Below are 25,679 nucleotides of genomic sequence, written 5' to 3' on the forward strand. Positions count from 1 at the left end.
CTGACTTCTTACCAAGTTAGGGTTATCAACATGCCGTCCATGTCCAAGTTCTCCCAGGCGTCCGTGCTCGGACTGTCTTTATTGGTAGCCTTGGCTCAGGCTACGCCCACAGTGTGAGTGGTATCTCTCTATCAGAACTACAGTTCTACAATACTAACAGACCTTGGTGTATAGTAGCCTAAACTTCAACTACCGTGGTGACAAGGTCCGGGGTGTCAACCTCGGTGGCTGGCTGGTAACAGAGCCCTGGATCACCCCATCTCTTTTTGACGCGGCTGGTGATGCTGCTGTCGATGAGTGGTCTCTTTGTGAGACTTTGGGTGCGAACGAATGTCGCTCTGTTCTGACCAAACACTGGAGCACTTTCATTACCGCCGATGACTTGAACCAAATCGCCAGCGCAGGAATGAACCACGTCAGAATCCCCGTGGGATACTGGGCCCTGAAGCGCTTGGATGGTGACCATTATGTCGATGGTCAGCTAGAGTATCTCGACCAGGCCATCGGCTGGGCTCGCGCCGCCGGTCTCAAAGTCATTCTTGACTTGCATGGAGGTACGTGTCAGCACCTATACATTACATAGCAACCACTAACCAACAATACAGCCCCTGGCTCTCAAAATGGCTTTGACAACAGTGGAAAGCGCGGTGCTATTAAATGGCAACAGGGTAATACTGTTAACGATACCAAAGATGCCCTGGAGGCTCTCGCCAAACGCTACGAAGGCGATGGAGACGTCGTGACTGCGATCGAGGCTTTGAACGAGCCTAGCATCCCAGGTGGAGTGAGCCAAGATGGTCTGAGACAGTACTACTACGATTCATGGGGCCTTATCCGAAAGGCAAGCCAGGACACCACAATTGTCCTGCATGATGGTTTCGTGCCCACTGAATCATGGAACGGCTTCATGAGCGAGTCTACCGGTGTCTGGTATGTGATGATGGACACCCACCACTACGAAGTGTTTGACAGCGGTCTTCTCGCCATGGATACCCAAACACACGTTAGCAACGTCTGCAGCTTTGCCAAAGACCACGTTGTGACCTCTGATAAGTGGGCTGTTGTTGGTGAGTGGACCGGTGCCATGACCGACTGTGCCAAATACCTGAACGGAAAGGGTGTCGGTGCCCGCTACGATGGTACATTATCCGGTAGTCAGTATATCGGCAGCTGTGAGGGCAAGTCTACTGGATCCGTGGATGCTCTGTCCGAGGATGACCGAAGCAACATTCGTCGCTTCATCGAAGGTCAACTTGATGCTTATGAGAAGGGTACTGGCTGGCTCTACTGGACCTGGAAGACCGAAGGTGCTCCCGAGTGGGACATGCAAGCGCAAATCGCTGGCGGTGTCTTCCCCAACCCTGTTACTAGCCGTGAATTCCCCGGCCAGTGCTGAGCGCTAGCTGGTATGTGCCTTGATTCTCCTCTTGTTTTTCCAATGTCGCATGGAGCATGCTACTGATTTTGCCGTGTTTTTGTTTTCTTTTGTCCAACTTTGTCCAGACCTGATTCGTATTCTTTTAATTGTCTGCTGGGCTTGCGTATAAGCGAGTTGGTTCCTCGCGGTTTTATCGTGTGCTTGATTTTTAAGGCTCGCTGGTTAGGTTGTGAAACTGATAATTCAACGGATATTATTCTACTCTCTTAAGGTCTTCTTGCTGGAGGATAGCCATCTTCCCTACTAGTATTTAGTAAACTCCCAACCTGGGAAGGTACACATGGAGACTACCGGGGCAACCTTAACTTTATCTCAAAATGGCCTCGGTGGGTACCACTTACACGGTACCTACCTCCCCTTTCCTGGAGAAGGCTGTGTTTTAGTAGGCTTTCTTTTCTTTTTTTGCGCTCTCTTGCCTAGCGAGAAATAAAATGAATCACAACAATTCCAAGGTTCATTTATTCGCAATGTATAAGAATTAAGGTCCCACGAAAGATCTATTTTCTAGCGAGTCCAATAAGCTTCGAAAGGATATCTGATGGATTCGGATATATGGCTGGGATTCTGGGAATGCTAAAATTCGAATAGGTATGGACCTGGTGGTCATGCAAACATAACAATATGAGGGTGTAAGAAGCATATACAATGAAACGGAGGCAATGCAAAGTCCCAATGATATCAAAATGAGCAAGGGGTCTTCTTCCTACCTCAGAGCAGTCCAAGTGCTCCAAACGCCGCAACAACGTCAGTGTCAACGTTGACTAGCCATTCGTCTTGGAACCGCTGCGCCCCACCACAGCCAGCAATAACCTCTTGCAGACGATGGCGCACAAAGTCCCGAATCATGAAGCGGTGGATTGCATCCCCGGACTGCCAGTCACGGCGACGAATGATCTCAGGCGATTCGACCTCTTGCGTGGTTTCTGGCATCGCCGTTGCAGACCCGGCTGGTGCATTCCAGCATACCAAGTAATCAGCATTTGGGTCGGTACTTCCGTCGGCTAACTCGGTAATAAGATCTGTCCATACACTTAAATATGATTGCAGGAAAGAGAGGATGTAGGCAGGGGGCGGCGGGGGTAAAGACGGGTCGAGCGGCGCTCCTTGTAGGGCCAGAAGTTGGGTGAGGGCAAGTACGTGAAGTTTCTTTTGGTTGATACTGCCAATGTTATCGTAGTGTAAAAACCATTCGGTCATGATCCAGGTCAGAGATTGTTCTTCGGATGAGTTGGTCGCGGCGGCGACCGATGAGGCTAGAATGGTAGGGCTGGCCAACGCAAGGCGCGCTAGCACAGAGTAGTAATCGCTCTCGACGACACCGACCACAGGCGAGGATTTTCTATTTGGGCCAGACGTCTGACTCGCTTCGTGGGCAGAGTAAAGGCCTTCTAGCAGGGAGGCAAGGAATGAGCTCTCCAGAAGGGATTGGGAAATAACGCGGTAGGTTGCTTCGCTACCGCCGTCGACAGTCTCAGCGCCACGAAGCAACAAATCAACAAGGCGAGGTATCACCCCGAGACGTTGCTTGGTTGTGGATTTGAGCAGTGATTCAAGGATCACCAGGAGTTGGAAGCGGAAACGGTCACTGAGGATCTCCTGCGGCGCGAGGAACACATAAGATTCAAGGATATGAATGGCCTGCGGAGTGCTATCGGTTGCTGCTTCGAGAATGGGGAACAAAGACGGAAGGAGTGATATGATCTCCGGTGAGGCAGGAGATGGCGTAGCCTGAATTATGGCATGCCAGAGATCCAGTGCTTCATCTAGAAGGTAAACAATAGTTTCCTTGAATGGTTAGGTTAAGCTGAGTAGCATGATTCACACGGGACTTACCGAGCCAGGTTCTACTGAGCTTTGGATCAGTGGAAGAATGAGAGAGTGATACCTCACAGACTCCTGTCCTAGCGATTGGATCAAAGATGACAGCAAAGTCAAGATAGCTTGTTTCATCAAATGTTCATCACCAGAGCTTTCCCACAATGGTGGGAGTAAAGAGATGATTCGATCGGAGAAGGGAGTGATCTAATGTTGTTAGTTATGCAGTCGCCAACGAAAATAAGGCAACAACTTACATGATCTTCCATCTTGACCACCACCATACGGACCGTCTCCAAAAGCCCCATCTTAGTATCCGAGGATTCGACTTCTTGAACGAGAGACATGAGACTCTCCAAGATGGTAGGCGCAAACGACATGAATGCTTCGGGTGAAAACTCATATGAGTCAAGTACACTCCGGAGTTGCCGGCCGGCAGTAATGCGGACGACCAGGTCGTTCAAAGGATCATGCTTGCCGAGCAAATGCTGGAAGATCTGGTAAATTGCATTCATGTTCAGGTCGCCTGCCTTAACCGGGACCCATTGGCCAAGAACGAGCGCGATTCTTCTCCTCAGAAGCTTGTACTCTGGTTCCTGAGACTGGACTTCAACAATCATGGTCTGCTCCAAGAATGCGTTGAAGTCCAGGTGATGTTCCAGACTGGCCGCAGCCAAGCCGACGGCAGAATACAGCGAGTCTTTCAACAGCACATTGTGGTTGTCGGTGCCTGGAGTATAAATGTTAGAGTCACGCACACTTTATATAGCTCATCGATAACTTACTCGCGAAAGTATAGAATACAGTCAGCAGACGTGGAATCAGTAAATCCTTGAAGTGAATCACAAGATCAAGGAAAAGTTTTTCCGAGCATGAACGGATTGAGAACTCCCAAGCGTCGGCGTTCTCTTCCTCTCGCTTCTCCCAGTCCTCCGGTTCTTCTTCCCACTCTTGGAAATCGATCTTGCGGAACCTGAAGAACTGAGTGACTAGTAGCTCCATGACATTGATCACGAATTCTTCGGTGAAGAGTTGCGTTTTGACGAGCTGGACAGATTGTTTTCGCTCCTCCTTGTCTTCCGGTGTCTGGTATTTGAACGTATTCGCAGGGTTGAATGCCATTTTTGCGCATGCACGGATCAAGAGCAAAGCCCGGAGGCCGGTCTTCTCAGGTAAGGATTTTCCTTCATTTTCGCCCCCAGCACCAAGGCTGTCATACTTCTCGCCGAGTTTGACGACTAATGACCAATACGACTTGACAAGCGAGATACTATCTGGCAGCAACGCGAAAGATGCGGGGTGTGTCTTTGCCATTTCAACATGCAACTTCGACATCTGCAGCAAATGTTTCTCGATAGCGCGATGAATTGGCTCAGGTAGATTGGTAGACCCATCCACGAGAGAATGGAATTTACTAAAGTGCGAATGGGTGAGCTCCCAGAAGCCCTGTACTTCTTGGCTGCGACTCGGATGTTCAAAGCCAGCAATTATCAGGCGTCTTAAGACCTTGAGAGACACCAAACTCAATTCGAGCGTCTCCAGCAACTCCCCTTCGCTGGCACCACCCTGGTCTAGTATCGTCCCCCATTGGTTGACTTTATCAACATAGATGCCTCCCAGTAACTGGAATATCTCAGGCGATACAGACTGAAGATTATGTCGCGTTCGTTGAATTCGTGCCGTAGATAATTCCTTGATTATTTGTAGCAACATGAGGAGAGTTCGGGGAAGTTGGAGCGGGTTTGCCCCAGGTTCGACGGAGGATCGGAGCGAGGAAACGATGAACAGAATGGCATCGGGCCTAGTTGCAATTAGAATGAGCAAACATACAGCTGCATATTGCCTTACCAGTCATGAGGAAACTCAAAGCGCATGATTTTGGCAATCATCAGCGAGTTATGGAGAGCCAGTAGCGGTGCAGGCTCAACGATTCCTGCCTCAAGAGCCCGGTTCTTAATGCGTTCCTTTTCTTCCGGTTTGATTGCACTTTTGTAAATGTTAGCACGACCTCATCTTGGCGATATTCCCATAACATACTTCGGTGCTGTCTTGCGCCAGTATTTATCAATGCCGTTCTTCAGTTGGATGATGGCGAGATAGCGAATTTCATTTGGTAGGGAGTAGTCAAGAAAGGCATTCTATATATTATCGAAGGTGTTATTTAGTGAAGCAGCAACAAACAAGACTGTCAACTAATACCTGTAAAAAAGAGTAGTACATGCCCTGTTTCTCCCAGTATTGGAGCTGCTCGGTGCCCGTCTGAACTTGCTGCTGAGACGAGCTTGCCGCATGTACTAGCGCATTGAGCACATTTTGGGGGGTGAGTGGGTTGGTCTCACCCTGTACTTCGACGGCGAAGGCCATGGCGAATAACGGTGCTGATCGCGTGAAAGAAGACTTGTAAAGCCTAAAGACAGTTATACTAACGCATGCACCAAATCAAAGGTTCATTGACGTGCCCTGAACCACTGGACGTTCATGAAAATGAACTCTGCGAGAGTTCCGAATATGTCAATTGATCAACGGACTGACATGTCTCTTCGGAGCTCCAGCGTAAACTCCCCGCCTCCGGGAAATCCATATTCCGGTCCCGCTGAACCCTAGGGCTGGACCCTAGCGTTTGTCCTGATTCAGAACTCCTGCTAGGGCCTCGGTGGAGACTATGAGGTGTAGCCTCAAACCAGTTTGGTCGGATTATCAAGCTACCGGCAACTTCCAAGATTGTTCTCGAGTAAAAATCTCTGATTCACATACTGTTCCTGGATTCGTCCCCTCGTGACATACCTATGATGTAGCATGATGCAACTACAATTCCTAACCTGAAGTGAAGTAGGTATGATGTGGATGATCTAGAGTGATATATATATAAAGCGCAATTCAGTTCAAAGTTCATCTCAACACAACATCCATCAAGTTATCTACACATACATCACCACATATAAAACCTGCAAAGATCATGCCTACCACCGAAGAATTGAAGCATGTATCCCTCAACGCTGAGAGGGACCTTAATTCGTACCAGGCCAAGCAGGGCAGCGGCAAGAAGAGTGACTCAAGTATGTGGACAAACTGGTCTTAATCGGTCTCATTTATCTAATAACCATTCAAGCTGCCGAGTCGGGTGTTGACGAGATGGTCGAGCGGCGATTCCCCCAGCCCACGAGTGTGAAGTACGGCCCTGGCTCAGCTGCGTCTGGTAGCGACCACCGCGTGATTCCAGAGGATGAGGGCGGCGTTCGTGATGACCGCAACAGGTAAGCCATATACCGACCGCTTCTCTTTGCGCTATTAATCGTTCCCATTGCTAACATAACGTGCCTTCCAGACTCGCTAAGGCTGGTCAGTTCGAGGGCCCTGGCGGCCCGGAAGACAATATCTAGGCCAAGAACCGTGGTGCCTAGGGATATGAACCGTCGCTGAATTGCCCAGTAAAAATGCATACTACAAATGATACCTGATGACCTGTACTATAATGGATTCCTTTCATTCATTTAATGTGTTCAAGCCTCGACTTATACCCGACCAGGCTAGGCGTAGTAGTGAACCTCACCAATGTTGCCTTCCCGGCTGGGACAATGGATACCAATTTCGACATCGCCAGCCCCGTTTTGCGATTTTGTTGAGATTTGTAGAATCGTAGATAATGTTCATTCCGATCATTTTCTGGCCTTTCAAACTCAAGTGTTGGCTTCACTTGTGCTACCCGACCACTCAGGTGAGAAATTGTAGGCAGTCCCAAGGTATACCCCAAGTACGGAGTAAATATCCATGGAAATCAGTAGCCCTATATCCGTATAGTCCACGGTGTGTACACAACTCCGAAGGTTCATGTGGGTTTCCTCTCCCACGTGCTCACCTGTTCTTTTGATCACGGGACCGAGCACGCCCCTAGGCCAAGCCCAGTGATTTGCCTGGGCACCACTCAGTGGCACTCACTAACCATCCAAGTCTGCTTATCTCAAGAACCCTGGGAGATGCACCACATGGGCACGCTAGCGCCCTATAGTTCCCCACCTCGCTTAGATCTGTCTCACTAACGGAAATTACGAGAAATCAGCAGAAGTAGATTACATTCATGGATATTTACTGTCTACGCTATGTGCCTAAGTGCATACATGTATGTCCAGCTACATTTATGTACAGTTAATAGACTACCCGTGGGCTTTTCAACCACCTAAAGCTGCTATCAGGGGAGAAGCGCGGAAAGACCCCGGAACTCCGGGGGCCCGTTGCCATGGAATAGCTAAGTTAGCTAAGCATTCGCCTTGGCCCCTCTCGGCTCGAGCCCTCGAACTTCTGAGCTTTTCGGCCAATCAGAGGGCTCCCTTTCTCCATGTGCCTGCATCATACAACGTCTGCTCTACCCAGACCTCATCTCAACATCAGGTACGGCTCACAAAGTACCTCTGTGAGACTTGAAAGAAAGCTGAAAGGGACACACAAACACGTGTACCTGTTCGGTATACCTTCCTTCAAAGTTTATCTCCGACGTAGATGCACGTGTAGTGGCCCTGACCCCGTGGACCTTCCATACATATTCTGGCATTTCTAACATTCTTGACGATCTTTTCTTCTTTCTTCTCTACCATCCTCATTCTCCTCGGTCCGCCTCGGTCTCATCTCATCAGCTACATCAATCTTATTGATTTTCTGCGAGATTCATCAAAATGAAGGCTGTCATCGCGGTTTTGCTGGGAGTGGCTACTCTGACAGTTGCTCAGACAGCTACTACCTCTGAGCCTGCTCTCGCCGACATTCAGGCTGCCGAAACCACCAAGCCGGAGGTTACCGTCTCCGATGTCAAGGGCCTGGCTTTTGATCGTTTCTATCAAGTCTGGCTGGAGAACATTGTACGTGACAAAGATCAATTCCTGAAGTCTCAAAGACACCATGGCTAACAGGTTCATAGGACTATTCCGATGCCGCCTCAGATGCCAACATGCAGTGGCTTGCTTCTGAGGGTATTCTCTTGTATGTTTCCAATGTTTTAAGCCATGAGTGAGATGACCCACTCTAATATTTTATAGGACCAACTTCTATGCTGTCACCCATCCCTCCGAGCCCAACTACTGCGCTGCCGCTGGTGGTGACACGTTTGGAATGGACAACGACGACTTCAATCAGATTCCTGCAAACGTTTCTACCATTGCTGATCTGCTTGACACCAAGAGCATCTCGTGGGCTGAATACCAGGAGCACATTCCCTATGCTGGTTTCCAGGGCTACAACTATTCCAACCAGGAAACTTACAGCAATGACTACGTTCGGAAGCACAACCCGCTGGTGCTTTACGACTCTGTTGTGACCAACAACACTCGTGCACGTGCTATCAAGAGCTTTGATGACTTTGAAAACGATCTCAGTGACAAGAAGCTTCCTCAGTGGGCCTTCATCACTCCTAACATGACCAACGATGCGCATGACACCAACATCACTTTCGCTGCCAAGTGGGAGCGTTCTTGGGTGAGCAAACTGCTCACTGACGAGTACTTCATGAACAATACTCTCCTCCTCCTGACCTTCGATGAAGACAAGACCTACACCAACGACAACCGTATCTTCAGCATTCTTGTTGGTGGTGCCATTCCTCAAGAGCTCAAGGGTACCACGGACAATACCTTCTACACCCACTACTCGAGCATTGCCAGTGTCTCCGCCAACTGGGGTCTTCCTTCTCTGGGTCGCTGGGATTGCGGTGCCAACATTTTCGAGATTGTCACCAACAAGACCGGTTACGTCAACTACGAGGTCGACAAGACTTATCTCACCCTTAACCAGACCTACCCTGGTCCCATGTCAATTGGGGACGACACCATTGGCAACACCTCCACTTACACTCCCGTGTGGCCCATTCCCATCACTGACAGCAATGAGAAGTGTTCCGCTGGTCACGGTATCCTGGATGCCGTCAAGCAAACCTATGGAAAATTGAACTCGACATACGACACCAAGCCGTTCCCCTGGGAAGCCAAGACTCACTACAACGACAAGGTCACATTCCAGCGGTCAAACGAGACCACCAACGCGACTGCCACGACCAACTCGACAGCGGCGAGCCCTACCCACACTGGCGCTGGATTTGCTGCCACGGCTCCCATCTCTACTGTCATGCTCGGAGTCATGCTGGCCATCGCTGCCTATTCCCTCTGATTGAGCTGTTCTTTATCCATTCTTACTAGTTGACCGGGTGTGTTTGTGGGTCTATGACTCACGATCATCTGGTCCCGATTGACTGGGAGGGAATGTTTTCTCCAAATTTAGGAGATGTAAAACACAATCAGCTATCTCCATCTGGAGGCTAATATCTTAAGCTTTAGTTATGAATCCAAATTCGTTATTATGATATTTATGTTCCATTAAAGACTACTAGAAGGATCATTACTTCCACTGCCCAGAGACTGGCCCCTTTATGTAGCTGATCGCCTTTTCCTAACTATCTAGGTGTCGGATACTGTTAAACACTGGATCTTCTTTGGTGGAGCTAGGTACTTTGCATGATTGTATTGTACTCAATTTTCTATAGCCCCGAAATCAGGTATCCATCGTCAACCATGCTTTCGGTTAAACCAGCTATATTTCACAGACGTGCTGTCTTGATCAAGATACTCTTAGTCTCAAGAAAACTGTCAAGACTATACAGAAGCCCCTCCCGGCCACTCCCACTCATTTTGAACCCACCAAATGCAGTATCCTTGGCATTCGTCGGGCTTGTGCAATTAATCCCAACAGTACCCGCATCCAGAGCCTTCGCCAACCGAACGGCACGATCAAGATCTTTAGTAAAGACAGCAGCGTGCAGGCCAAACTCCGAATTATTCGCCTTCTCAATCGCTTCAGTCTCGGTGGAAAAGGTATTTATCACAACAACCGGGCCGAAGACCTCCTCTCGCATCAGCCGCGAGTCCTCAGCAACGCCCTCAAAGATAGTCGGCCGCACAAAGAACCCGTCACTTGCATCACCACCCAGACTGAGCGTCCCATCCTTCTCCCCGATATCAAGGTACTCCTTGACCCGGTTATACTGCAGCAGATCAATCTGTGGACCATGCGAGGTAGCAGGATCGAGTGGATCACCCATCCGGACAGCAGCAAACTTCTCACGGAATAATGCAATGAATTGTTTAGCCACTGACTCGTGCAAATAGATCCGTGAGTTCGCCGCGCACACTTGTCCGCTATTGAACTGAATGCTGAACTGTGTCTGCGCAGCGGCTGTCTCTAGGTCTGCGTCTTCGAAGATAATCGCCGGTGACTTCCCGCCCAGCTCCATGTGCACATGCTTCAGGTTTGAATTTGTGGCTGCCGTCTGGATCTTCTGGCCTGTTGCCGTGGAGCCGGTGAAGCTGATACAGCGGACGGTCATGTGCGATGCCAGTGCCGCGCCGGTAGGATCGCCGAACCCAGAGATGATGTTAATAACTCCGGGTGGAAAGCCCGCTTTCTCAATTAGCTTGGCTACATAGAGAGACTATTTCGAGGGTTAGTTCGCATGGTCAAGTGATATGCAACAGATATTGCACAAACCGTCAACGGCGCCTTCTCGCTGCTCTTCAATACAACTGTATTGCCTGCCGCCAGCGCCGGCGCCAGCTTCCCCGAAAACATGACAAGCGGAAAGTTCCACGGGATAATAAGTGCTACCACACCATACGGCTGCTTGACGGTCAGGTTTAGGTAGTCCGAGGTGTTGAGGCTGGCCGTCCCCTGTGCGGTCCAACCGCCACCAGCGAAGTATGCAAATAACTCGGCTGCTAGACTGGCGTCAAAGAACTGGGAGATCGGTCGGCCAGTGGAGAGTGTTTCGAGCTTCGCCAGCTCGTCATTTGACTCCAAGATGAGCTGAGATAGTTTGCGCAGGTATGTGCCGCGCTTGTCGGTGCCCAGATCTCGCCAGGCGGGGAAAGCTGCATTGGCGGCAGTAACGGCATCCTCTACGTCTTGTATGTCGGCTTCTTGGACTTAGGCAACAGAGTCGGTGTTAGCAATATGTTGGCATTTGCGAAAAAGGGGACACACCTTGCGCAACGACCTCTTTGGTGTATGGATATACCACTTCGAATGTTTTGCCACTAGACGATTTTCGAAACTAGAAAGGTTAGTATGAAGAAGCATCATTGGTATATAAATAGCAGTCCTAGGTAATAAGCATAGTTGATGCATAGTTACCTCGCCGTTAATGAACAGCCGAGTCTCGATAGATTCATTCATCGTAGATGCCATAGTAGACAGTGTGACAGAATTTACAATAAATGAATCAAGCAAAATCACACGTTTAGTCAGGAAGCTAATTCAACACTGGGCGATGGTTCTGATTTATATGCATGCCAGGGAGTCCATCACCTGCGCCGACTTCAAGCTTTCAATTGGGGCTGTCATTTGAAACTCAATCATTAGTCCTTAGTCCCAAAGCCAAGGACACCTCCGACATTAGTTGTCATGGATTTCATTGGGCAATGTGGTTGAAATCGTACAAAGTCATGTACAAAGCTGACTTGCATGGATCAATTGAAATGGCCTATGTTGACTGCTCAGATACCTGTGTAACAATATTAGCTGGGCAGCGAAGTATCTAGTGATATGAGCAACTAACCGACCTCGGGACCACTTGAGTCCATGATAAGCTTTTGTCATGGATGCCTTGATGAGATTCAGTGACTGGGGTTAATATGCAGGGTATCTCCGAGGACCTTCTAAGCCCACCACAAAGCTTTTCAATACAACGTTGTACCTCGGCAGGTACACATTAGAATCCTGCTTGTGTCACTAAGAATGTATACACTTCTTCACTACTCACAACTGGCAAAACAGCATTGGAAATGCAAAGGTCACGTGGTATACCTCGGCTCTTCCGTCTGGGGAACCGAGCGCGGTCGATGAGCTACGCCGGGACCCATTTCCCCGTGCTCTCACGAATCCCAACCAGCTCCCTTCTATCATCTACAAACACGTCATGATTTCGCGATGAGTTCAACAAACTTCGCCGCTGCACAAGAACGAGTTCTTCAACGTCGTCGCCAGCGTGAGGCGGAAGCGCGCGCCCGCTATGCAGCACAGCAGCGGGCCTCTCCGATCAGCCCGGCCACCGTCCAGCGTCTGCCATATCCATTGAATCGATTATCCAGTTCGGGGTGGCGGATATGGAATTCCATTCAGGGCCGGGAAGGCACGCGCCCCGCATTTCGCGTGGGCCAGGTGGACGCTGAATTGTTGGATGAGGAGTTGCTTGGGCTGCTGAAGGGCCAGGTCGGGGATGCTCTCAAATACTTCGGGGTATGTCTGAATGAAGCTCTGGGGTGTTGTGAGAAAAAGTGGCTGACATCGACAATAGCCTCAAATTCGCGAAGATTGGTCACATGAGATTCTGTTCGCGTTACGGGCCATGCTCTTTAAACTATCAATATGGGATCATAACGCATCGTATGGTGCGGCACTACAAGGCCTCAAATACACCGATAGTCGAAGCAAAGGACCCGTTTTCTCTTCTCCGACAAAATGGCAGAAGGGTATTTATGGCTTATTGACAGTTGGGGGGCGATATGCTTGGGACAAGTGGGAGAGCTGGTTGGTCGGACAAGAAGGTGGCTATGACGAGGTTAGTGCCGACACATTGCTCTCTATTGGCAATGCTTTACTAACGGATACTACAAAGCCATCACCGGACATCCGAATGATGTCGCGACTAACGGACATGATCTCGACATCGCACTCGATTGCCGCCTTCGTCTCTTTCCTGGTCTTCCTAGTGAATGGCCGATACCGTACCTTGGTCGATCGCATCCTTCGTATTCGCCTGACTCCTCCATCTGCACAGGCTAGCCGGGAAGTATCCTTTGAGTATTTAAACCGTCAACTAGTTTGGCATGCCTTTACCGAATTCCTTCTTTTCCTCCTTCCTCTTGTTGGAATTGGCCGCTGGCGGCGATGGATATCCCGGGTCTGGCAAAAGATGGTCAATTCTGTCCGGTCAAGCGGCGATGACGACGAGACCCCCGAAAAACAAGGAGAGCTGGCCTTCCTCCCAGAGCGAACCTGTGCTATCTGCTACCACGATCAGAACCCCACCACAACGACCGAAAGCGATACCATAGCCGCCTCTGCGTCAGGGGGTATTGTAGGATCGGCGCAAACTGATATCACAAACCCATATGAGACCGTCCCTTGCGGCTGTATCTATTGTTTCGTCTGTATTGTGCAGAAACTGGAAGCAGAAGAAGGCCAGGGATGGTCATGCCTCCGGTGTGGTGAAATTGTCAAGAAGTGCCAACCTTGGAATGGCGATGTGCTAGAAGAGGCACGGTCGCAGCCTGGAACTGGGAAGATTGTTGGCTTTGCCATTGACGGTGAACTGAATGGCGAGACCCGTGGGACAGATCTTCATCGAGGGGACTCATCAAACAAACCCAGCCCATTGCAAGAGATCAGCGCCGATGAAGCCCTGCAGCATTCAGAGCAATGGTCCACCATTGAGAAAGAGACAGAAGACGATAGCACAAGAGGTACGAACGAGGATGAGGACCTAGAACCTACTGCGACGTGACAGTACCCTTAGGCACACGCCTCACACCCCGGGTGCTCTTAGGGGTATGTAATAGCCTTCTCTTCTCCGACTTGTTTATAAATATACAATTACCTGGGTAGTCACAGCACATATGCAACTTGCAGCCCTTATAAAAATTTAACGATACCCATACTCGAAGACCGAAGACTCCATGATCATACAAGGGATTAATTTAACAAATAGTGGAGAATTTCAAACCGGCACAACTTCACAACTTCCGGCATTCCTGTTTAAGGAATCATCCAGCTAGAGACAGCAGTATAGAACCCAATGCCAGCTCCAATGAGTGGAAACACAGCTCTGATCAAATTCAACCGCGACCAATGCTGCAGAAGTTCAATCACCTCACCATCCTCCCTAGCCCGCTTCGCCTTCTCTTGTGGACTAACCACCATGCCCTCGGTACCCTCGGCGTCAGCCGCATCATCGCGCTTTGCATGAGCCTTCAGCTTGGCATTTGTCTTTCTCATAACCGTCAACGTAAAAGGCGCAATGCTCATCGTAAACCCGATAGCAAGCATATAGCACGTGGACCAGCTGGACCCAAAGATATCCGGCGCAGGGGTAGCGGAGTCCCGCAATGCCCAGAGCGCATACAGGTTTGCAAGTGAAGATACCGCGGATATACCGGGGAAAATCCTGCTTCCACGAGTATATAGATCGAGCCACTGGTGTGTCAAGTGGCCGGGCGAGGTTCCTGGGGTATCATGGAATGGCAGGGTCGCGCTGGGTGGGCGACGGGCTGGAATTATGAGATTGGGGATGCTCATTATGGATAATGAAGCAATGCCGCCTGGTATACTATGAGTGTCGGGTCATCTGTTGCGTAGGCAGTGCTACTTACCTGCTGCCACTGCACAGCCAAGCGTCCCTATTGCCTGGGCGATTCTCACGTCGGTAGCCATTATACGGCTAATTTTTGTGCTCAGAAAGTATTGCAATAAGAGAGTTCGGTCAAAGGAGCAGAATGCTGCTTTTATGTTGATAGCATATGTATGACGTCTACGAAGGGGGAAGTGACATGCCTGATTCTCATGGTATACCCCAATTAGGCCTCCCTTCTATATTGTCTTCAACCGCCTTTACTATTGAAGCTAGACCATCAACAGAGAGAATAGATATCTAGTATTGGGTGAATATAGAACATGGGAATAGCTTCATTTTGCCTGCCTATCTTAATACTTCAGGCATAAATCAAGCATCTACTCTGAAAATCAGGCATCCAACTTTTGGCCCTTCGCGTCGGTGCCATGGATGATGTGGCGAGTTGCGACGATCCCTACATTGTAAATAAACTAAATATATCAACTTGAACCATTGATATACAAACTCATAATGCCATATGTATACAACCTCGTTAGATCCGGAGACTAGGCCCAACTCCGATCTGCTCATAAATCGGCCGCATCTGACTGGACAACGAACGTGGGGTCCTGGGTGTCGGACATCGGTGCGAAAATCGAGCTCCCGAGGTTGTCTGGGCTATAATTCTAGTCAATTGCATCTCCAATCTCTTTCTAGTTTCGTTATCATATAGCTATCATATATCATCATGGATTCCTCAAAGCCAACCGTGCCTAGCACTCTCAGTGAGGCTAAATACATCAACTTTCCTTCTTTGCCCACAGATGCGAAGCATCCGGATGGCTCCCCCGCACTCAATCGTTACTCCCACACTATTACCAAAGGCCATGATTTCCCCGGCGCACGGGTAGGTTGACTATAAGAACACTGCAAGATCTATTACTGACCGCTATAGGCTATGCTCTATGCCGCTGGTGTCCCAGATAAAGAAGCGATGGCCAAGAGCCCACATGTCGGTATCGCCTCAGTATGGTGGGAAGGAAACCCATGCAACATGCATTTGATGGACTTGGCCAAGACCGTCAAGAAGTCAGTTCTGGAACAAGGAATGCTTGGGTGGCAGTACAACACGATTGGTGTTTCGGATGCAATTACCATGGGCAGTGAAGGTTGGTTTGATCCTCAACTCTCATCTCTAGCGAACGAGATAGCTAACACCCGCTAGGAATGAGATTCTCTCTTCAGACTCGAGAAATCATTGCCGATAGTGTTGAGACTGTAACCTGTGCCCAATATCACGATGCCTGCATTGCTATCCCGGGCTGCGACAAGAACATGCCCGGTGTCGTAATGGGTATGGCTCGCCATAACCGGCCCTCAATTATGATCTACGGTGGAACTATTGGAATCGGCTATTCTGAGCACCTGCGGAAACCCATCAATGTCTCAACGTGCTTCGAGGCTGCTGGTGCCTACGCCTATGGTACCCTGCGCCAACCCGACGATGGTGGTGACCAAACCAAGTCTCAGGATGAGATCATGGATGACTTAGAACGGCATGCTTGCCCTGGCGCTGGCGCCTGCGGTGGTATGTTCACGGCCAACACTATGGCCACTGCTATTGAGTCAATGGGTCTGTCACTACCCGGCTCATCGTCCACGCCTGCTGAATCGCCATCCAAGATGCGCGAGTGTGTTCGTGCCGCGGATGCTATCAAGGTTTGCTTGGAGAAGAATATTCGACCACGGGACCTACTAACCAAGCGGTCCTTTGAAAATGCTCTCGTAATGACTATGGCGCTGGGCGGCAGCACTAACGGTGTTCTTCACTTCCTGGCCATGGCTCGGACGGCTGGTGTTGACTTGACCCTGGATGACATCCAGCGGGTCAGCAACAAGATCCCCTTTATTGCCAACCTCTCACCCAGTGGAAAGTATTATATGGCCGACTTGTATGAGATCGGAGGTGTCCCATCTGTCCAGAAGCTGTTGATCGCGGCCGGTCTACTTGATGGAGATATCCCCACAGTGACGGGCAAGACGTTGGCCGAGAACGTTGCCTCATTCCCTTCCCTGACCGAGGGCCAGGATCTGATTCGCCCATTGGACAACCCAATCAAGGCGAGCGGTCACCTGCAGATCTTACGTGGTAACCTTGCACCAGGCGGTGCCGTCGCCAAGATTACAGGCAAGGAAGGGCTCCGGTTCGTTGGCAAAGCCCGTGTTTTCGATAAGGAGCACCGGCTCAACGACGCCCTGAATGAGGGCCGCATCCCGCGCGGTGAAAACCTTGTCTTAATCGTGCGTTATGAGGGCCCCAAGGGTGGGCCCGGAATGCCGGAACAATTGAAGGCCAGTGCCGCGCTGATGGGAGCCAAGTTGACCAACGTGGCGCTTATTACTGACGGCCGGTATTCGGGTGCCAGCCACGGTTTCATTGTCGGCCACATTGTGCCCGAAGCCGCCGTGGGTGGCCCAATTGCACTCATCCGCGATGGAGATGTCGTCACCATCGACGCTGAGACCAACTCGCTTTCAATGGATGTCTCGGATGAGGAGCTTCAGGAGAGACAGCGTCAGTGGACCCCTCCTTCACCGCAAATCACTCGCGGTGTGTTGGCCAAGTATGCACGATTGGTCAGTGATGCATCACAGGGAGCCATGACGGATCTGTTTTAATGAATCATTATGATATGTCACCTGAGTGTAAATATAGCATATTTCTAGGCTGTTGAAATGATGTTATGATCTACGTGTTCTAGAAAATCTAGAAAAGGGATAAACACGATATGATCTTCGTGGCCCGCTTGAAATTGGCCAGTGGTATGTAAGAAGCCACGCATGCTGGCTCGGGAGGTACTATAAAATGGAGTCCAACACGGAGTACGGAGTAGTTACCAACATCTTGGGAACCATAGTGTACATAATACATTGTAGAGGGCAATACGAAAGAGCAAGTGGTTATACATAGAAAAAGAAGACTAAATTATACTAAGATCTAACACTAATGTACAAATCATCTCGAAATGTTCGATTTTTCAAAAGGTACTTCTTCTCCCATAGTAGTTGCCATAATCAAGCAAGTTCCTTCCAAAACTTGTCGCTGCAATACACAGGTTGGAGGGCCAATGGATGACGATGACTCACCCCCACGCCGCTCCTCCCGAGGCTGTGAGTGGCTGAAGCTGAACCCTCCGGGCATTTTCTTATCCTCGCAACTCATTTCAACGTTGTCGACCTAGCTATCCTCATTGGTCTCTAGCCTACTTGCTCTATATCCAAAGAGCATCAGGAGCGCCATCGCGTGGTTCTTGGCGAGATCACTATCGGGGGGCTCTGAAAGCGCCCAGCACGCCCCTCCGGTACTTAATCATGGGATCCGACGCCATCTCCGCCCTATATGACTCGTTAACGTCTCAATCTGAACCTCCAAGTGTCGCGACTGTCCTGCGATTCTTTCACTCAGTGCGCGCTACCGCCCAAAACGCTTCATTCGTCTCTATCGCCAACTATTTCCGCGGCGTCTACCGCAATGAAAATGTGAATTGGGGTCGGGTTGTGTTCTTGACTACCTGTGTGATCGCTATGACTGGATGTGGGTTGTTGTCACTGGTGAGACGCAAGCGGTCGGGGAAGAAAAGCTCTCGTGCGCAACGTCCCGCCGCTCGCAAGACGTCGACCAAATCTTCGAAGACTCTGAGCTCCTCGGAGGAGGAGGATTATGAAGATGAAGACTACGATAGCAATGCATCGCTGCGACATGGAACCAATCCCAACTATAAGACGGAAGATTGGTCGTCGGACAGTCAGCAGCAAAGCTCTGATGGTAGGTGAATAGCTCATCTTCACCGGAGGCCTTCATTAACACTTGCGCAGCCTACGAAACGGACCCGGGCATTCTCAGGAAATTCACCACATATAACTCCTACACTACTTCATTCGCCACCTATCCCGCCATTCGCACCTTTTACAGCCCGCATCCACACCTAGCTCGACTCCCGACCAAACCGACTCCCGTTCCACTAATCGTGGTTGTTCATGGGCTAGGCGGGTCCCTCGCACAATTCCACCACCTCCTAACCAGTCTGTCTAATGTTGCTTCATGCTTTGGTATTGATTTGCCCGGGTGTGGACTGTCCAAGTTTGCGCCTACGGATTGGGATGCATACACCGTGGAGGCTCTGGCTGAACTGTTGGCTGAAGCCATCAATCAGCACCGGGACCGTGCGTCTGGCCAGGAAGTCATTCTAGTGGGACACAGTCTTGGGTGTTCCTTGTCAGCCCTCTTGGCTTCATCAACGTCGTCCATTGGTGCAAAAGTGAAAGAGCATATCATTGCCCTTGTTGCTATGTGCCCTCGAGCCGAGCCTCCATCTGCGGAAGACACTGCCAAATTTCGCCGACTACTTTATGTTCCTGGTCCAATTTTCGATCTTTGGCGCCGCTGGGACAGATGTGGAGGCGAACAAAGTGCAAGTGTTATGCGGATGGTTGGCATCGCTGCCGACGCGGAAACACGAAATCTCCAGGTGCGCTTCAACAAGCAAAGTCGGACGCCTGTTTGGCGACGCATGGCGTGGGGTACACTTCCCACCTACGATAATAGTGGCCACCCGATTGGCGGGCTCCCTGGTCAACAGGTCTGGGCGGGAATTCGCATGCCAATTCTATTGGTCGCGGGAGAGACGGATGCTGTGACCAAACCGGTGGAGGTGCAGAAGCTTTTGAAATTCTTTGGCGATGCTTCAGCCCATATTGCGATTGACACTAGCGATAGCAGCATCATCCCAGACGCTTCGCGAGTCCACGACCAGATGTCACCTCCAGTCGGCGATCTCGTCAGTGGGAAGGCGTTTGGTGTGCAGGTCTCCGAAAAGCATTTGGACGGTACCCAGCGGAAGCGAGTGGTCAAATCAGCGATTTTGCCGGCGCCCGCATCTCACGCACTGCTCTACGACCGGGCGACCTATCGCACTCTTGCAGGAATTATCCAGGATTTCCTCTCGTCAAATGTCGACAAGCGTCTCGGTCTGGGCTGGCAATTGCAACACATGAACACATCTGGAAAGTGGGATGTCAAGAACCTCGCCAAATGGAAGAAGGTTGTCCCAGTCTCGGAACGAATTGCCAACACATTTGTCGCGCTCAAGATGTTGCGCGAGGTTGACGAGGAACACAACCCTGTGACTTTCGCGGCAAAGTATCATGGTCGCATACACGCTGTCATAGACATCAGTCATGAAAGTCCAGTCTATAACCCAGCCGAACTGGAGGCCGGTGGGATTCGCTATTACAAGCACCCGACTATATCCAAGATTCCTCCGACTCCAGACGAGACGCGTGACTTTATTGCTCTGGTCAATAACATTGAAAAGGATATTGATGCGAAGATGGAGCAGCGTACGGAGGAAGAGAAGGCTCTGCCACGCCCAGTGGTCGGAGTTCACTGCCACTATGGCTATAACCGTACGGGGTTCATGATCGCCTGCTATCTGATCGAGCATCTTGGTTTTGGTGTTCAAGATGCCATTGACGAGTTCAACCGGTGCCGACCCCCTGGCATCCGACATGGTCATTTTATTGACACTCTATTTGTGAGATATTGCGTTGGGCTGAAGAGAGCGCCCACGCTGTAACTAATTGGGAATGATTCAGGCGTTGAACTGAGACGAAGACTATGGATCAAGGCAACAGGAAGGGTGGTTCAAAGTTACGAATAATGACAACTGCGATGAAATAGATTTTTAGTTGGTGTATAATTAGAACATGAGAAATTGAGCTCTTCAAATAATCTTTCATCATGGATTGTATGTGTATTGTATGTCATGTCAATAATTAATGCCCGGAAAATTAGACACCAAGGTGTTTAATGTAGTTAGAGCCCGATCCGTCAGGCACAAATTGGGCTAAGTCACATGACCCGGCTTAGGGTACGGCTAACCCAAAATGGACAAGCGAACGGCACACAGACCCAACCCGCCCAGAGTTGTGTGTGTCTTGAAATTTTGAGCGACTCTTCGACTTCGACCCTGCCCACCTCGACGCCCAACGCCTCTCTCTCTCTAATCCCTACCCTTCGACCCCTCGACAAGTCGCCAAAATGGGTGGTGTTACCGTTCGCGATGTGGACGTAAGTGTCCTGCTCGATTTCTAGGTCACCAGCTCTGGTTTGCATGATGTGGACGGTTCGTTTCTGGATGCACGGATATCACAACATCGGTCGGATTATATCGCCAGGATGGAAATAGTTCGGGTTGCGCACGCAATAGGCATATGGTTTCATTGCTTATAGGGAATATGTCGAAAATTGAGGGATGTGTATGCATGTTTTGAGCGGCGAATATTTGATAGATCCATCTATCTGTCGGTATTCCTCAGGGATACTTGACACAACGACTGCTTGCTAGCGAAAAGCTCCCCACGACGAATGATGAAATGCTTCCAGGAACGAATCCGACGCATCTGCAAATCCACAGACTTTGACCGATCCACGCATATCTTGAGCCACAACTAACATACTTTTCTCCTCCACACAGGCGCAGAAGTTCATCTCTGCCTACTCTGCTTTCCTGAAGCGTCAGGGAAAGCTCCCCATCCCCGGATGGGTTGACACTGTCAAGACCTCTGCTTCCAACGAGCTCCCTCCCCAGGATGCTGACTGGTACGACTGCACCAAATATCAAGCCACCAAAATTCGAACAAACAATTGACATTCTTGCTTTCTTAAAGGTTCTACATCCGCGCTGCCGCCTGTGCCCGTCACGTCTACATGCGCAAGACCGTCGGTGTCGGCCGTCTTCGCAAGGCCCACGGTTCCACCAAGAACCGTGGCTCCCGCCCCGCCCACCACGTCGATGCCTCCGGCTCCGTCGACCGCAAGGCCCTCCAGGCTCTTGAGAAGATCGGTGTCCTCGAGATCGATGAGGACAAAGGTGGCCGCCGCATCACCCAGAGTGGCCAGCGTGATTTGGACCGTATCGCCAAGACCACCGTCGATGAGGAGGAGGAGTCGGATGAGGAATAAACGTATCGCAACGATGGGCTTTTAATAGTTCGGGGATAAGTCGTTTGTTTTTGTGGTTTTGTCTTCGCTACGGCGGCAAGATATTGGAAATGACGGCACAAAAATAAAAATTCGGAGCTTGCGGTCCCGTGCGCGACTTTACGTTTGTTTCTTTTTTCTTGTTCCACTCCATATTTTTTTTTCTGACGACCAGACGGGGCTACTAGCGGAGAGAGATATGGGCGGTGCAGAGTGCATGAGGATGAGGCATCATATCCGGAGACTTGAACGAGAGAAGAGAGCGGACGAGACGTTCTACACAATCCTTCCCCTCTCTCTCTTGTTGAGAGGAGGGGATCTTTTTTCCCCGACATGTTTTATGATCTCCCTCTCCTCTTTGACCCCGAGCAACCCTACGGCGTCTTTGTCCCTTTTTTCTCTCGTGGTCTCCTGGAAATAAAGAGCATGTCTAAACACTTTAAAACTGTTCCGTCCTCTCTCTCTGTTGTAGATGTAGATGTAGACGTCTTGTATTTTTTTAGCCAGCAGATCTTCAGCATTCCATATCTATGGATCGGTTCTCAAAAGCCCAATTTATATCCAACCATTGCTATTGGTTTTATGCAACTCTCGTTCTTACATATGTACAAGACAAGTCTAAGTTAGCTCGCATTCCAATCTACTTCATTTCTTTCCCGACTGCGCCGCGGTATCCTGAAGACAATCAATCAGCACCACACACACCACCTTACAGCTAGCACAAGGATGTACTCACCAAATAAACCTGATAAAACTGCATCTTGATATCCTCATCCCCCTTCTGGGGCGCGAACACAACCCGTCCAGCCCAAGGCACATAAACCTCATTATCGGGGTTAGCCTTGAGTCTATAGTTCACGCCACCATACAACATGAGCTCATTGTCACCACCGAAGTAGATCTGCGTCGGCGTGTGTCGGCGTGAAGCAACGTGTGTCCAAAGACCGTGGCGGAGGGTGAGAATTGCTGTTATGGGATTGTTCTTGTTAGCTGGAATACAACATTGGATAGATGTATGTTTTGCATCGAAGTGGGAATCGGGATTGGGAGCTGTATAGCTTCCCCGATGTTGAGGGCGGGAATTGGATAACACCATACCGCTTGCGCCCTTGGCCTCCTTGGGTCCCATGATGAGTGTCGCATCTTCGGTGAAGCTCTGGACATATTTCTCGTGCAGGGACTCGGTGTCGCTAGTGCGGTAGAAGTCTTCCATGAATGCGACGAACGCGGCGCCGCGGGGTGGTGCCCGGGCAGTGTCGTAGGCGATTTGGTAAGACATTATGGATTTGTGAGTTAGGGAGAAATATTTGCAAGGTTAGAAGAATAATAAGAGATCCCGCAGAATATGTCTATTCCATCATGAGGGGAAAGTATCGGAAGGGACGCATCCGATCTTATCGAGGACCGTATAAAGCGAAGTTTTTCTTTCTACCTTTTTGTATGGCCCGATGAGCATAATACTACACTTACAACAAGGCAGGTACTGATACATGTGACGTCCTGCTGGATCTGAAAAACTACATGGCCTGTATAGTCCTCGACTCGTACGTTGTACTTCGGAATAGCATCGGAAGTGGACATACCCACAAATATTAGCCCTGACAGTCACCTATTTGGGGATTTATATACTTTATTTTCTAAGTTCAAAGGAGTTCTTGTCACATGGATTCGATATACCTTATTGTGTACAAAATAAATGTCCCTTCAGTACGAAGTATAATTTGACCATTTTGCCTGATATATATTGGTTCTCTTTTTAAATAATATTATGCAACAGCTTTATTTGAAATTTAGAAAAGAACCCATTCGGAATCATTGCTGGCTGCATTGGGTTGCAAAGCAGTTTACATTCGTAGCATCATTGACAAACCCATGGCTCATGGTATTGTTGACAATCTCGACAGCCTTGTTGATGATGGGCTATGTATCATGCTTTCATCGTTCCTGTTGAGCTCTTGTGTGCATGGAAAAGAGGAGGAAAGAGATCTGTCAATAGCATAGATGTTTTTAGAGGATGCCTTTACAGTTGGCTTATAGTTTTCACCGGTGCCTTCCTGCTCACATGTGTTTTGTTCGTCCTGTCCTCGTTGGTATATTCCTCGATTATCATTGTCATAAACAGTAATCTTCTTCTCTGTCCTTTATATGAGACTTCTCAGGCACAATAGTCTACTCCTTCGTCTGGGCAAAGATATTTTTGAACTCTTTCAATTTCTGAGGACCAAGGATCCGCTTGCCAGAGACTTCGTAGTTCCATTGCAAACCGTTAGTCATAAACCTTTACACATTTCCCTCAATGTCTAGATCAGAAAGGTCAGAATCAAACGAAAGGACCATCAGACATGAATTATTCCAGGGTTCAAAGTCTCTAACGATTGTGACTTGGACTAGGCGACCCTCTAGCTCCAGTGTGCTCTTCTTGCCGGCCACATATGATATGAGCATCTAAAATGTCAGACTAAATCAAAATCAAGAAGCTGCAAACTGGTCACCTCAGTTAGTTCATTCATATCAGTTCTCAGAGGAATACCGTGCCAACTATCTAATGACGTCTCCCTCCGGGATAACAAAGAATTCTTGGACTCAAGAGCTGCACACTGAGTATCTCTCATGCTAGGTTTCTTTGTCATTCCGAGGGGTAGCACTGAAACACCGAAAGGAACTGAAAGGAAAAGAAGCCGAAGGAACTCAGAAGTCATTGATCCCCTTGGGAGTATCAGCACTATCAGCTTTATAGATTGAGAATTCAACTTCAAATTAGAGTATGTTATCCATACTGTTTCTCACAATGAAACTTCTACCTGATAGTATATACTCTTTTAACTGCCAAGTGAAGTTATCATCTTAGGGAAAGAACACAAAACTTTATGTGCATAGTCTGCTTAGGGGCGATAAAACTATATTTTGTTTGTGATAGAGATGACAAGCCACTACACCCGAGGTTGAAGGTGAGCCTTGAGAAAGATTATAGTCAAACTTGTGACCTTAGGGTGAAGATCCCCTAATTATCCGATCATAGGATTTTAACCTCATCTTCTTCAATGTAGTCTACTAGTGAACCAAGGTTGTGTCTAAAACCCAAACAATGTGTGTACATGGCGGTGAAAACATCCGGAATCCCCCGCCCACCAAGGTTCTAAGGCCGAGTGTATACAACATCTCACGGATAGCACTCAAGACTTCGATTCTTCATGCTAACACAGTCATGGCCGACTCAACGGGATCAAGGAACAGTTTACCACCTCCACCTCCACCACCTCCCCCTCCCCCAGAGAACCCTTGCTCAAAAATATCCCCCACAGTCCTAAAGATGCGAAGCACATCTCCCAGCCACTTCTTTCAGCCCCAAGTCCGCCGATCTCAAAACCAAGGGCCTGCTCCAACAGGCCCATACTTCTTCTACGGCTCACTCCAAGACCAAAACCTACTCATAGAGCTGTTAGACCTAAGCCACGCCCCCCACCTACGACCCGCATACATCGAGGGCTACAAGTGTAAGCTTTGGGGACACTACCCAGCCTTGCTCTCTGGTGATCCCGTGGATACTGTCACGGGGGCAGTGTACGAGGTCCTTACATTTGATGACGCGGAGAAACTAGCGGCTTACGAGGGGCCTAGCTATACGACTGTTGCTTGCTCAATCCGGTATGCGGATGGCGAATCTCCAACACAGGCAGAGGGGTATGCGTTTCTCTTTGTGGGGAATACGCGTGATTTAAGTGAGGGGTCTTTTGATTTCAAGCTTTGGTTAGAGAGGAGGGCATTGGGAAGGAAGAGCTGAGGAAGATAGTGGCGCGGGGTGGGCTCATACTTCGGAGTCCGAAACGGGAAGTTATAGACTGTACGATAATACAGCGAGTCAAAAAATATCAGTTTCTCTGCTTATCTATGTTAGTCTGAGTCAGATGGACTAAATAACTATTGTCAGACTGGTTGTAAGCAACAATCCCAAGGAAGCATGACCAAAATAGAGTATGTGCAGAATCAAGTTGATGAACATCGCGGGGTAAACAGGGTAAGCG

General features: G+C 49.4%; 12 protein-coding genes across 12 annotated transcripts; 8 read left to right on the forward strand and 4 right to left on the reverse strand.

Moving 5' to 3' along the window:
* Nucleotides 1-30: 30 nt before the first annotated feature.
* Nucleotides 31-1,396, forward strand: exg1 (glucan 1,3-beta-glucosidase; the record flags this gene model as incomplete). Its single annotated transcript, XM_057184862.1, has 3 exons — nt 31-113; nt 175-554; nt 606-1,396. The coding sequence occupies 3 exons, from the start codon at nt 31-33 to the stop codon at nt 1,394-1,396; spliced, it is 1,254 nt and encodes a 417-aa protein (XP_057041632.1).
* A 750-nt stretch (nt 1,397-2,146) lies between these two features.
* On the reverse strand, nt 2,147-5,617 carry N7518_003936 (putative importin 11; the record flags this gene model as incomplete). Its single annotated transcript, XM_057184863.1, has 7 exons — nt 2,147-3,223; nt 3,272-3,460; nt 3,511-3,983; nt 4,039-5,054; nt 5,102-5,239; nt 5,291-5,391; nt 5,453-5,617. 7 exons carry the CDS (start codon nt 5,615-5,617, stop codon nt 2,147-2,149), a joined length of 3,159 nt encoding a protein of 1,052 aa, XP_057041633.1.
* Nucleotides 5,618-6,209: 592 nt separating this feature from the next.
* N7518_003937 (uncharacterized protein) lies at nt 6,210-6,633 on the forward strand (the record flags this gene model as incomplete). Its single annotated transcript, XM_057184864.1, has 3 exons — nt 6,210-6,309; nt 6,363-6,507; nt 6,579-6,633. 3 exons carry the CDS (start codon nt 6,210-6,212, stop codon nt 6,631-6,633), a joined length of 300 nt encoding a protein of 99 aa, XP_057041634.1.
* Nucleotides 6,634-7,920: 1,287 nt separating this feature from the next.
* N7518_003938 (acid phosphatase PHOa) lies at nt 7,921-9,403 on the forward strand (the record flags this gene model as incomplete). The annotated part of the gene is made up of 3 exons (XM_057184865.1): nt 7,921-8,103; nt 8,163-8,224; nt 8,281-9,403. 3 exons carry the CDS (start codon nt 7,921-7,923, stop codon nt 9,401-9,403), a joined length of 1,368 nt encoding a protein of 455 aa, XP_057041635.1.
* Nucleotides 9,404-9,830: 427 nt separating this feature from the next.
* N7518_003939 (aldehyde dehydrogenase family protein) lies at nt 9,831-11,473 on the reverse strand (the record flags this gene model as incomplete). The annotated part of the gene is made up of 4 exons (XM_057184866.1): nt 9,831-10,721; nt 10,778-11,211; nt 11,270-11,339; nt 11,420-11,473. 4 exons carry the CDS (start codon nt 11,471-11,473, stop codon nt 9,831-9,833), a joined length of 1,449 nt encoding a protein of 482 aa, XP_057041636.1.
* Nucleotides 11,474-12,214: 741 nt separating this feature from the next.
* N7518_003940 (pex2/pex10/pex12 family protein) lies at nt 12,215-13,790 on the forward strand (the record flags this gene model as incomplete). The annotated part of the gene is made up of 2 exons (XM_057184867.1): nt 12,215-12,523; nt 12,582-13,790. The coding sequence occupies 2 exons, from the start codon at nt 12,215-12,217 to the stop codon at nt 13,788-13,790; spliced, it is 1,518 nt and encodes a 505-aa protein (XP_057041637.1).
* A 251-nt stretch (nt 13,791-14,041) lies between these two features.
* Nucleotides 14,042-14,716, reverse strand: N7518_003941 (anthrone oxygenase family protein; the record flags this gene model as incomplete). Its single annotated transcript, XM_057184868.1, has 2 exons — nt 14,042-14,604; nt 14,656-14,716. The coding sequence occupies 2 exons, from the start codon at nt 14,714-14,716 to the stop codon at nt 14,042-14,044; spliced, it is 624 nt and encodes a 207-aa protein (XP_057041638.1).
* A 647-nt stretch (nt 14,717-15,363) lies between these two features.
* ilv3B (putative mitochondrial dihydroxy acid dehydratase) lies at nt 15,364-17,294 on the forward strand (the record flags this gene model as incomplete). The annotated part of the gene is made up of 3 exons (XM_057184869.1): nt 15,364-15,522; nt 15,571-15,784; nt 15,841-17,294. 3 exons carry the CDS (start codon nt 15,364-15,366, stop codon nt 17,292-17,294), a joined length of 1,827 nt encoding a protein of 608 aa, XP_057041639.1.
* Nucleotides 17,295-17,987: 693 nt separating this feature from the next.
* N7518_003943 (RNA 5'-triphosphatase domain-containing protein) lies at nt 17,988-20,251 on the forward strand (the record flags this gene model as incomplete). The annotated part of the gene is made up of 2 exons (XM_057184870.1): nt 17,988-18,441; nt 18,492-20,251. The coding sequence occupies 2 exons, from the start codon at nt 17,988-17,990 to the stop codon at nt 20,249-20,251; spliced, it is 2,214 nt and encodes a 737-aa protein (XP_057041640.1).
* Nucleotides 20,252-20,715: 464 nt separating this feature from the next.
* On the forward strand, nt 20,716-21,639 carry N7518_003944 (40S ribosomal protein eS19; the record flags this gene model as incomplete). Its single annotated transcript, XM_057184871.1, has 3 exons — nt 20,716-20,745; nt 21,152-21,276; nt 21,345-21,639. 3 exons carry the CDS (start codon nt 20,716-20,718, stop codon nt 21,637-21,639), a joined length of 450 nt encoding a protein of 149 aa, XP_057041641.1.
* Nucleotides 21,640-22,302: 663 nt separating this feature from the next.
* N7518_003945 (uncharacterized protein) lies at nt 22,303-22,936 on the reverse strand (the record flags this gene model as incomplete). The annotated part of the gene is made up of 3 exons (XM_057184872.1): nt 22,303-22,332; nt 22,394-22,623; nt 22,756-22,936. The coding sequence occupies 3 exons, from the start codon at nt 22,934-22,936 to the stop codon at nt 22,303-22,305; spliced, it is 441 nt and encodes a 146-aa protein (XP_057041642.1).
* Nucleotides 22,937-24,862: 1,926 nt separating this feature from the next.
* Nucleotides 24,863-25,438, forward strand: N7518_003946 (gamma-glutamylcyclotransferase family protein; the record flags this gene model as incomplete). Its single annotated transcript, XM_057184873.1, has 1 exon — nt 24,863-25,438. One exon carries the CDS (start codon nt 24,863-24,865, stop codon nt 25,436-25,438), a length of 576 nt encoding a protein of 191 aa, XP_057041643.1.
* Between the last annotated feature and the right edge of the window lie 241 nt (nt 25,439-25,679).

This window comes from Penicillium psychrosexuale (assembly GCF_028828465.1).
Source record: "Penicillium psychrosexuale strain IBT 29551 chromosome Unknown utg000003l, whole genome shotgun sequence".
Lineage (NCBI taxonomy): Eukaryota > Fungi > Ascomycota > Eurotiomycetes > Eurotiales > Aspergillaceae > Penicillium > Penicillium psychrosexuale.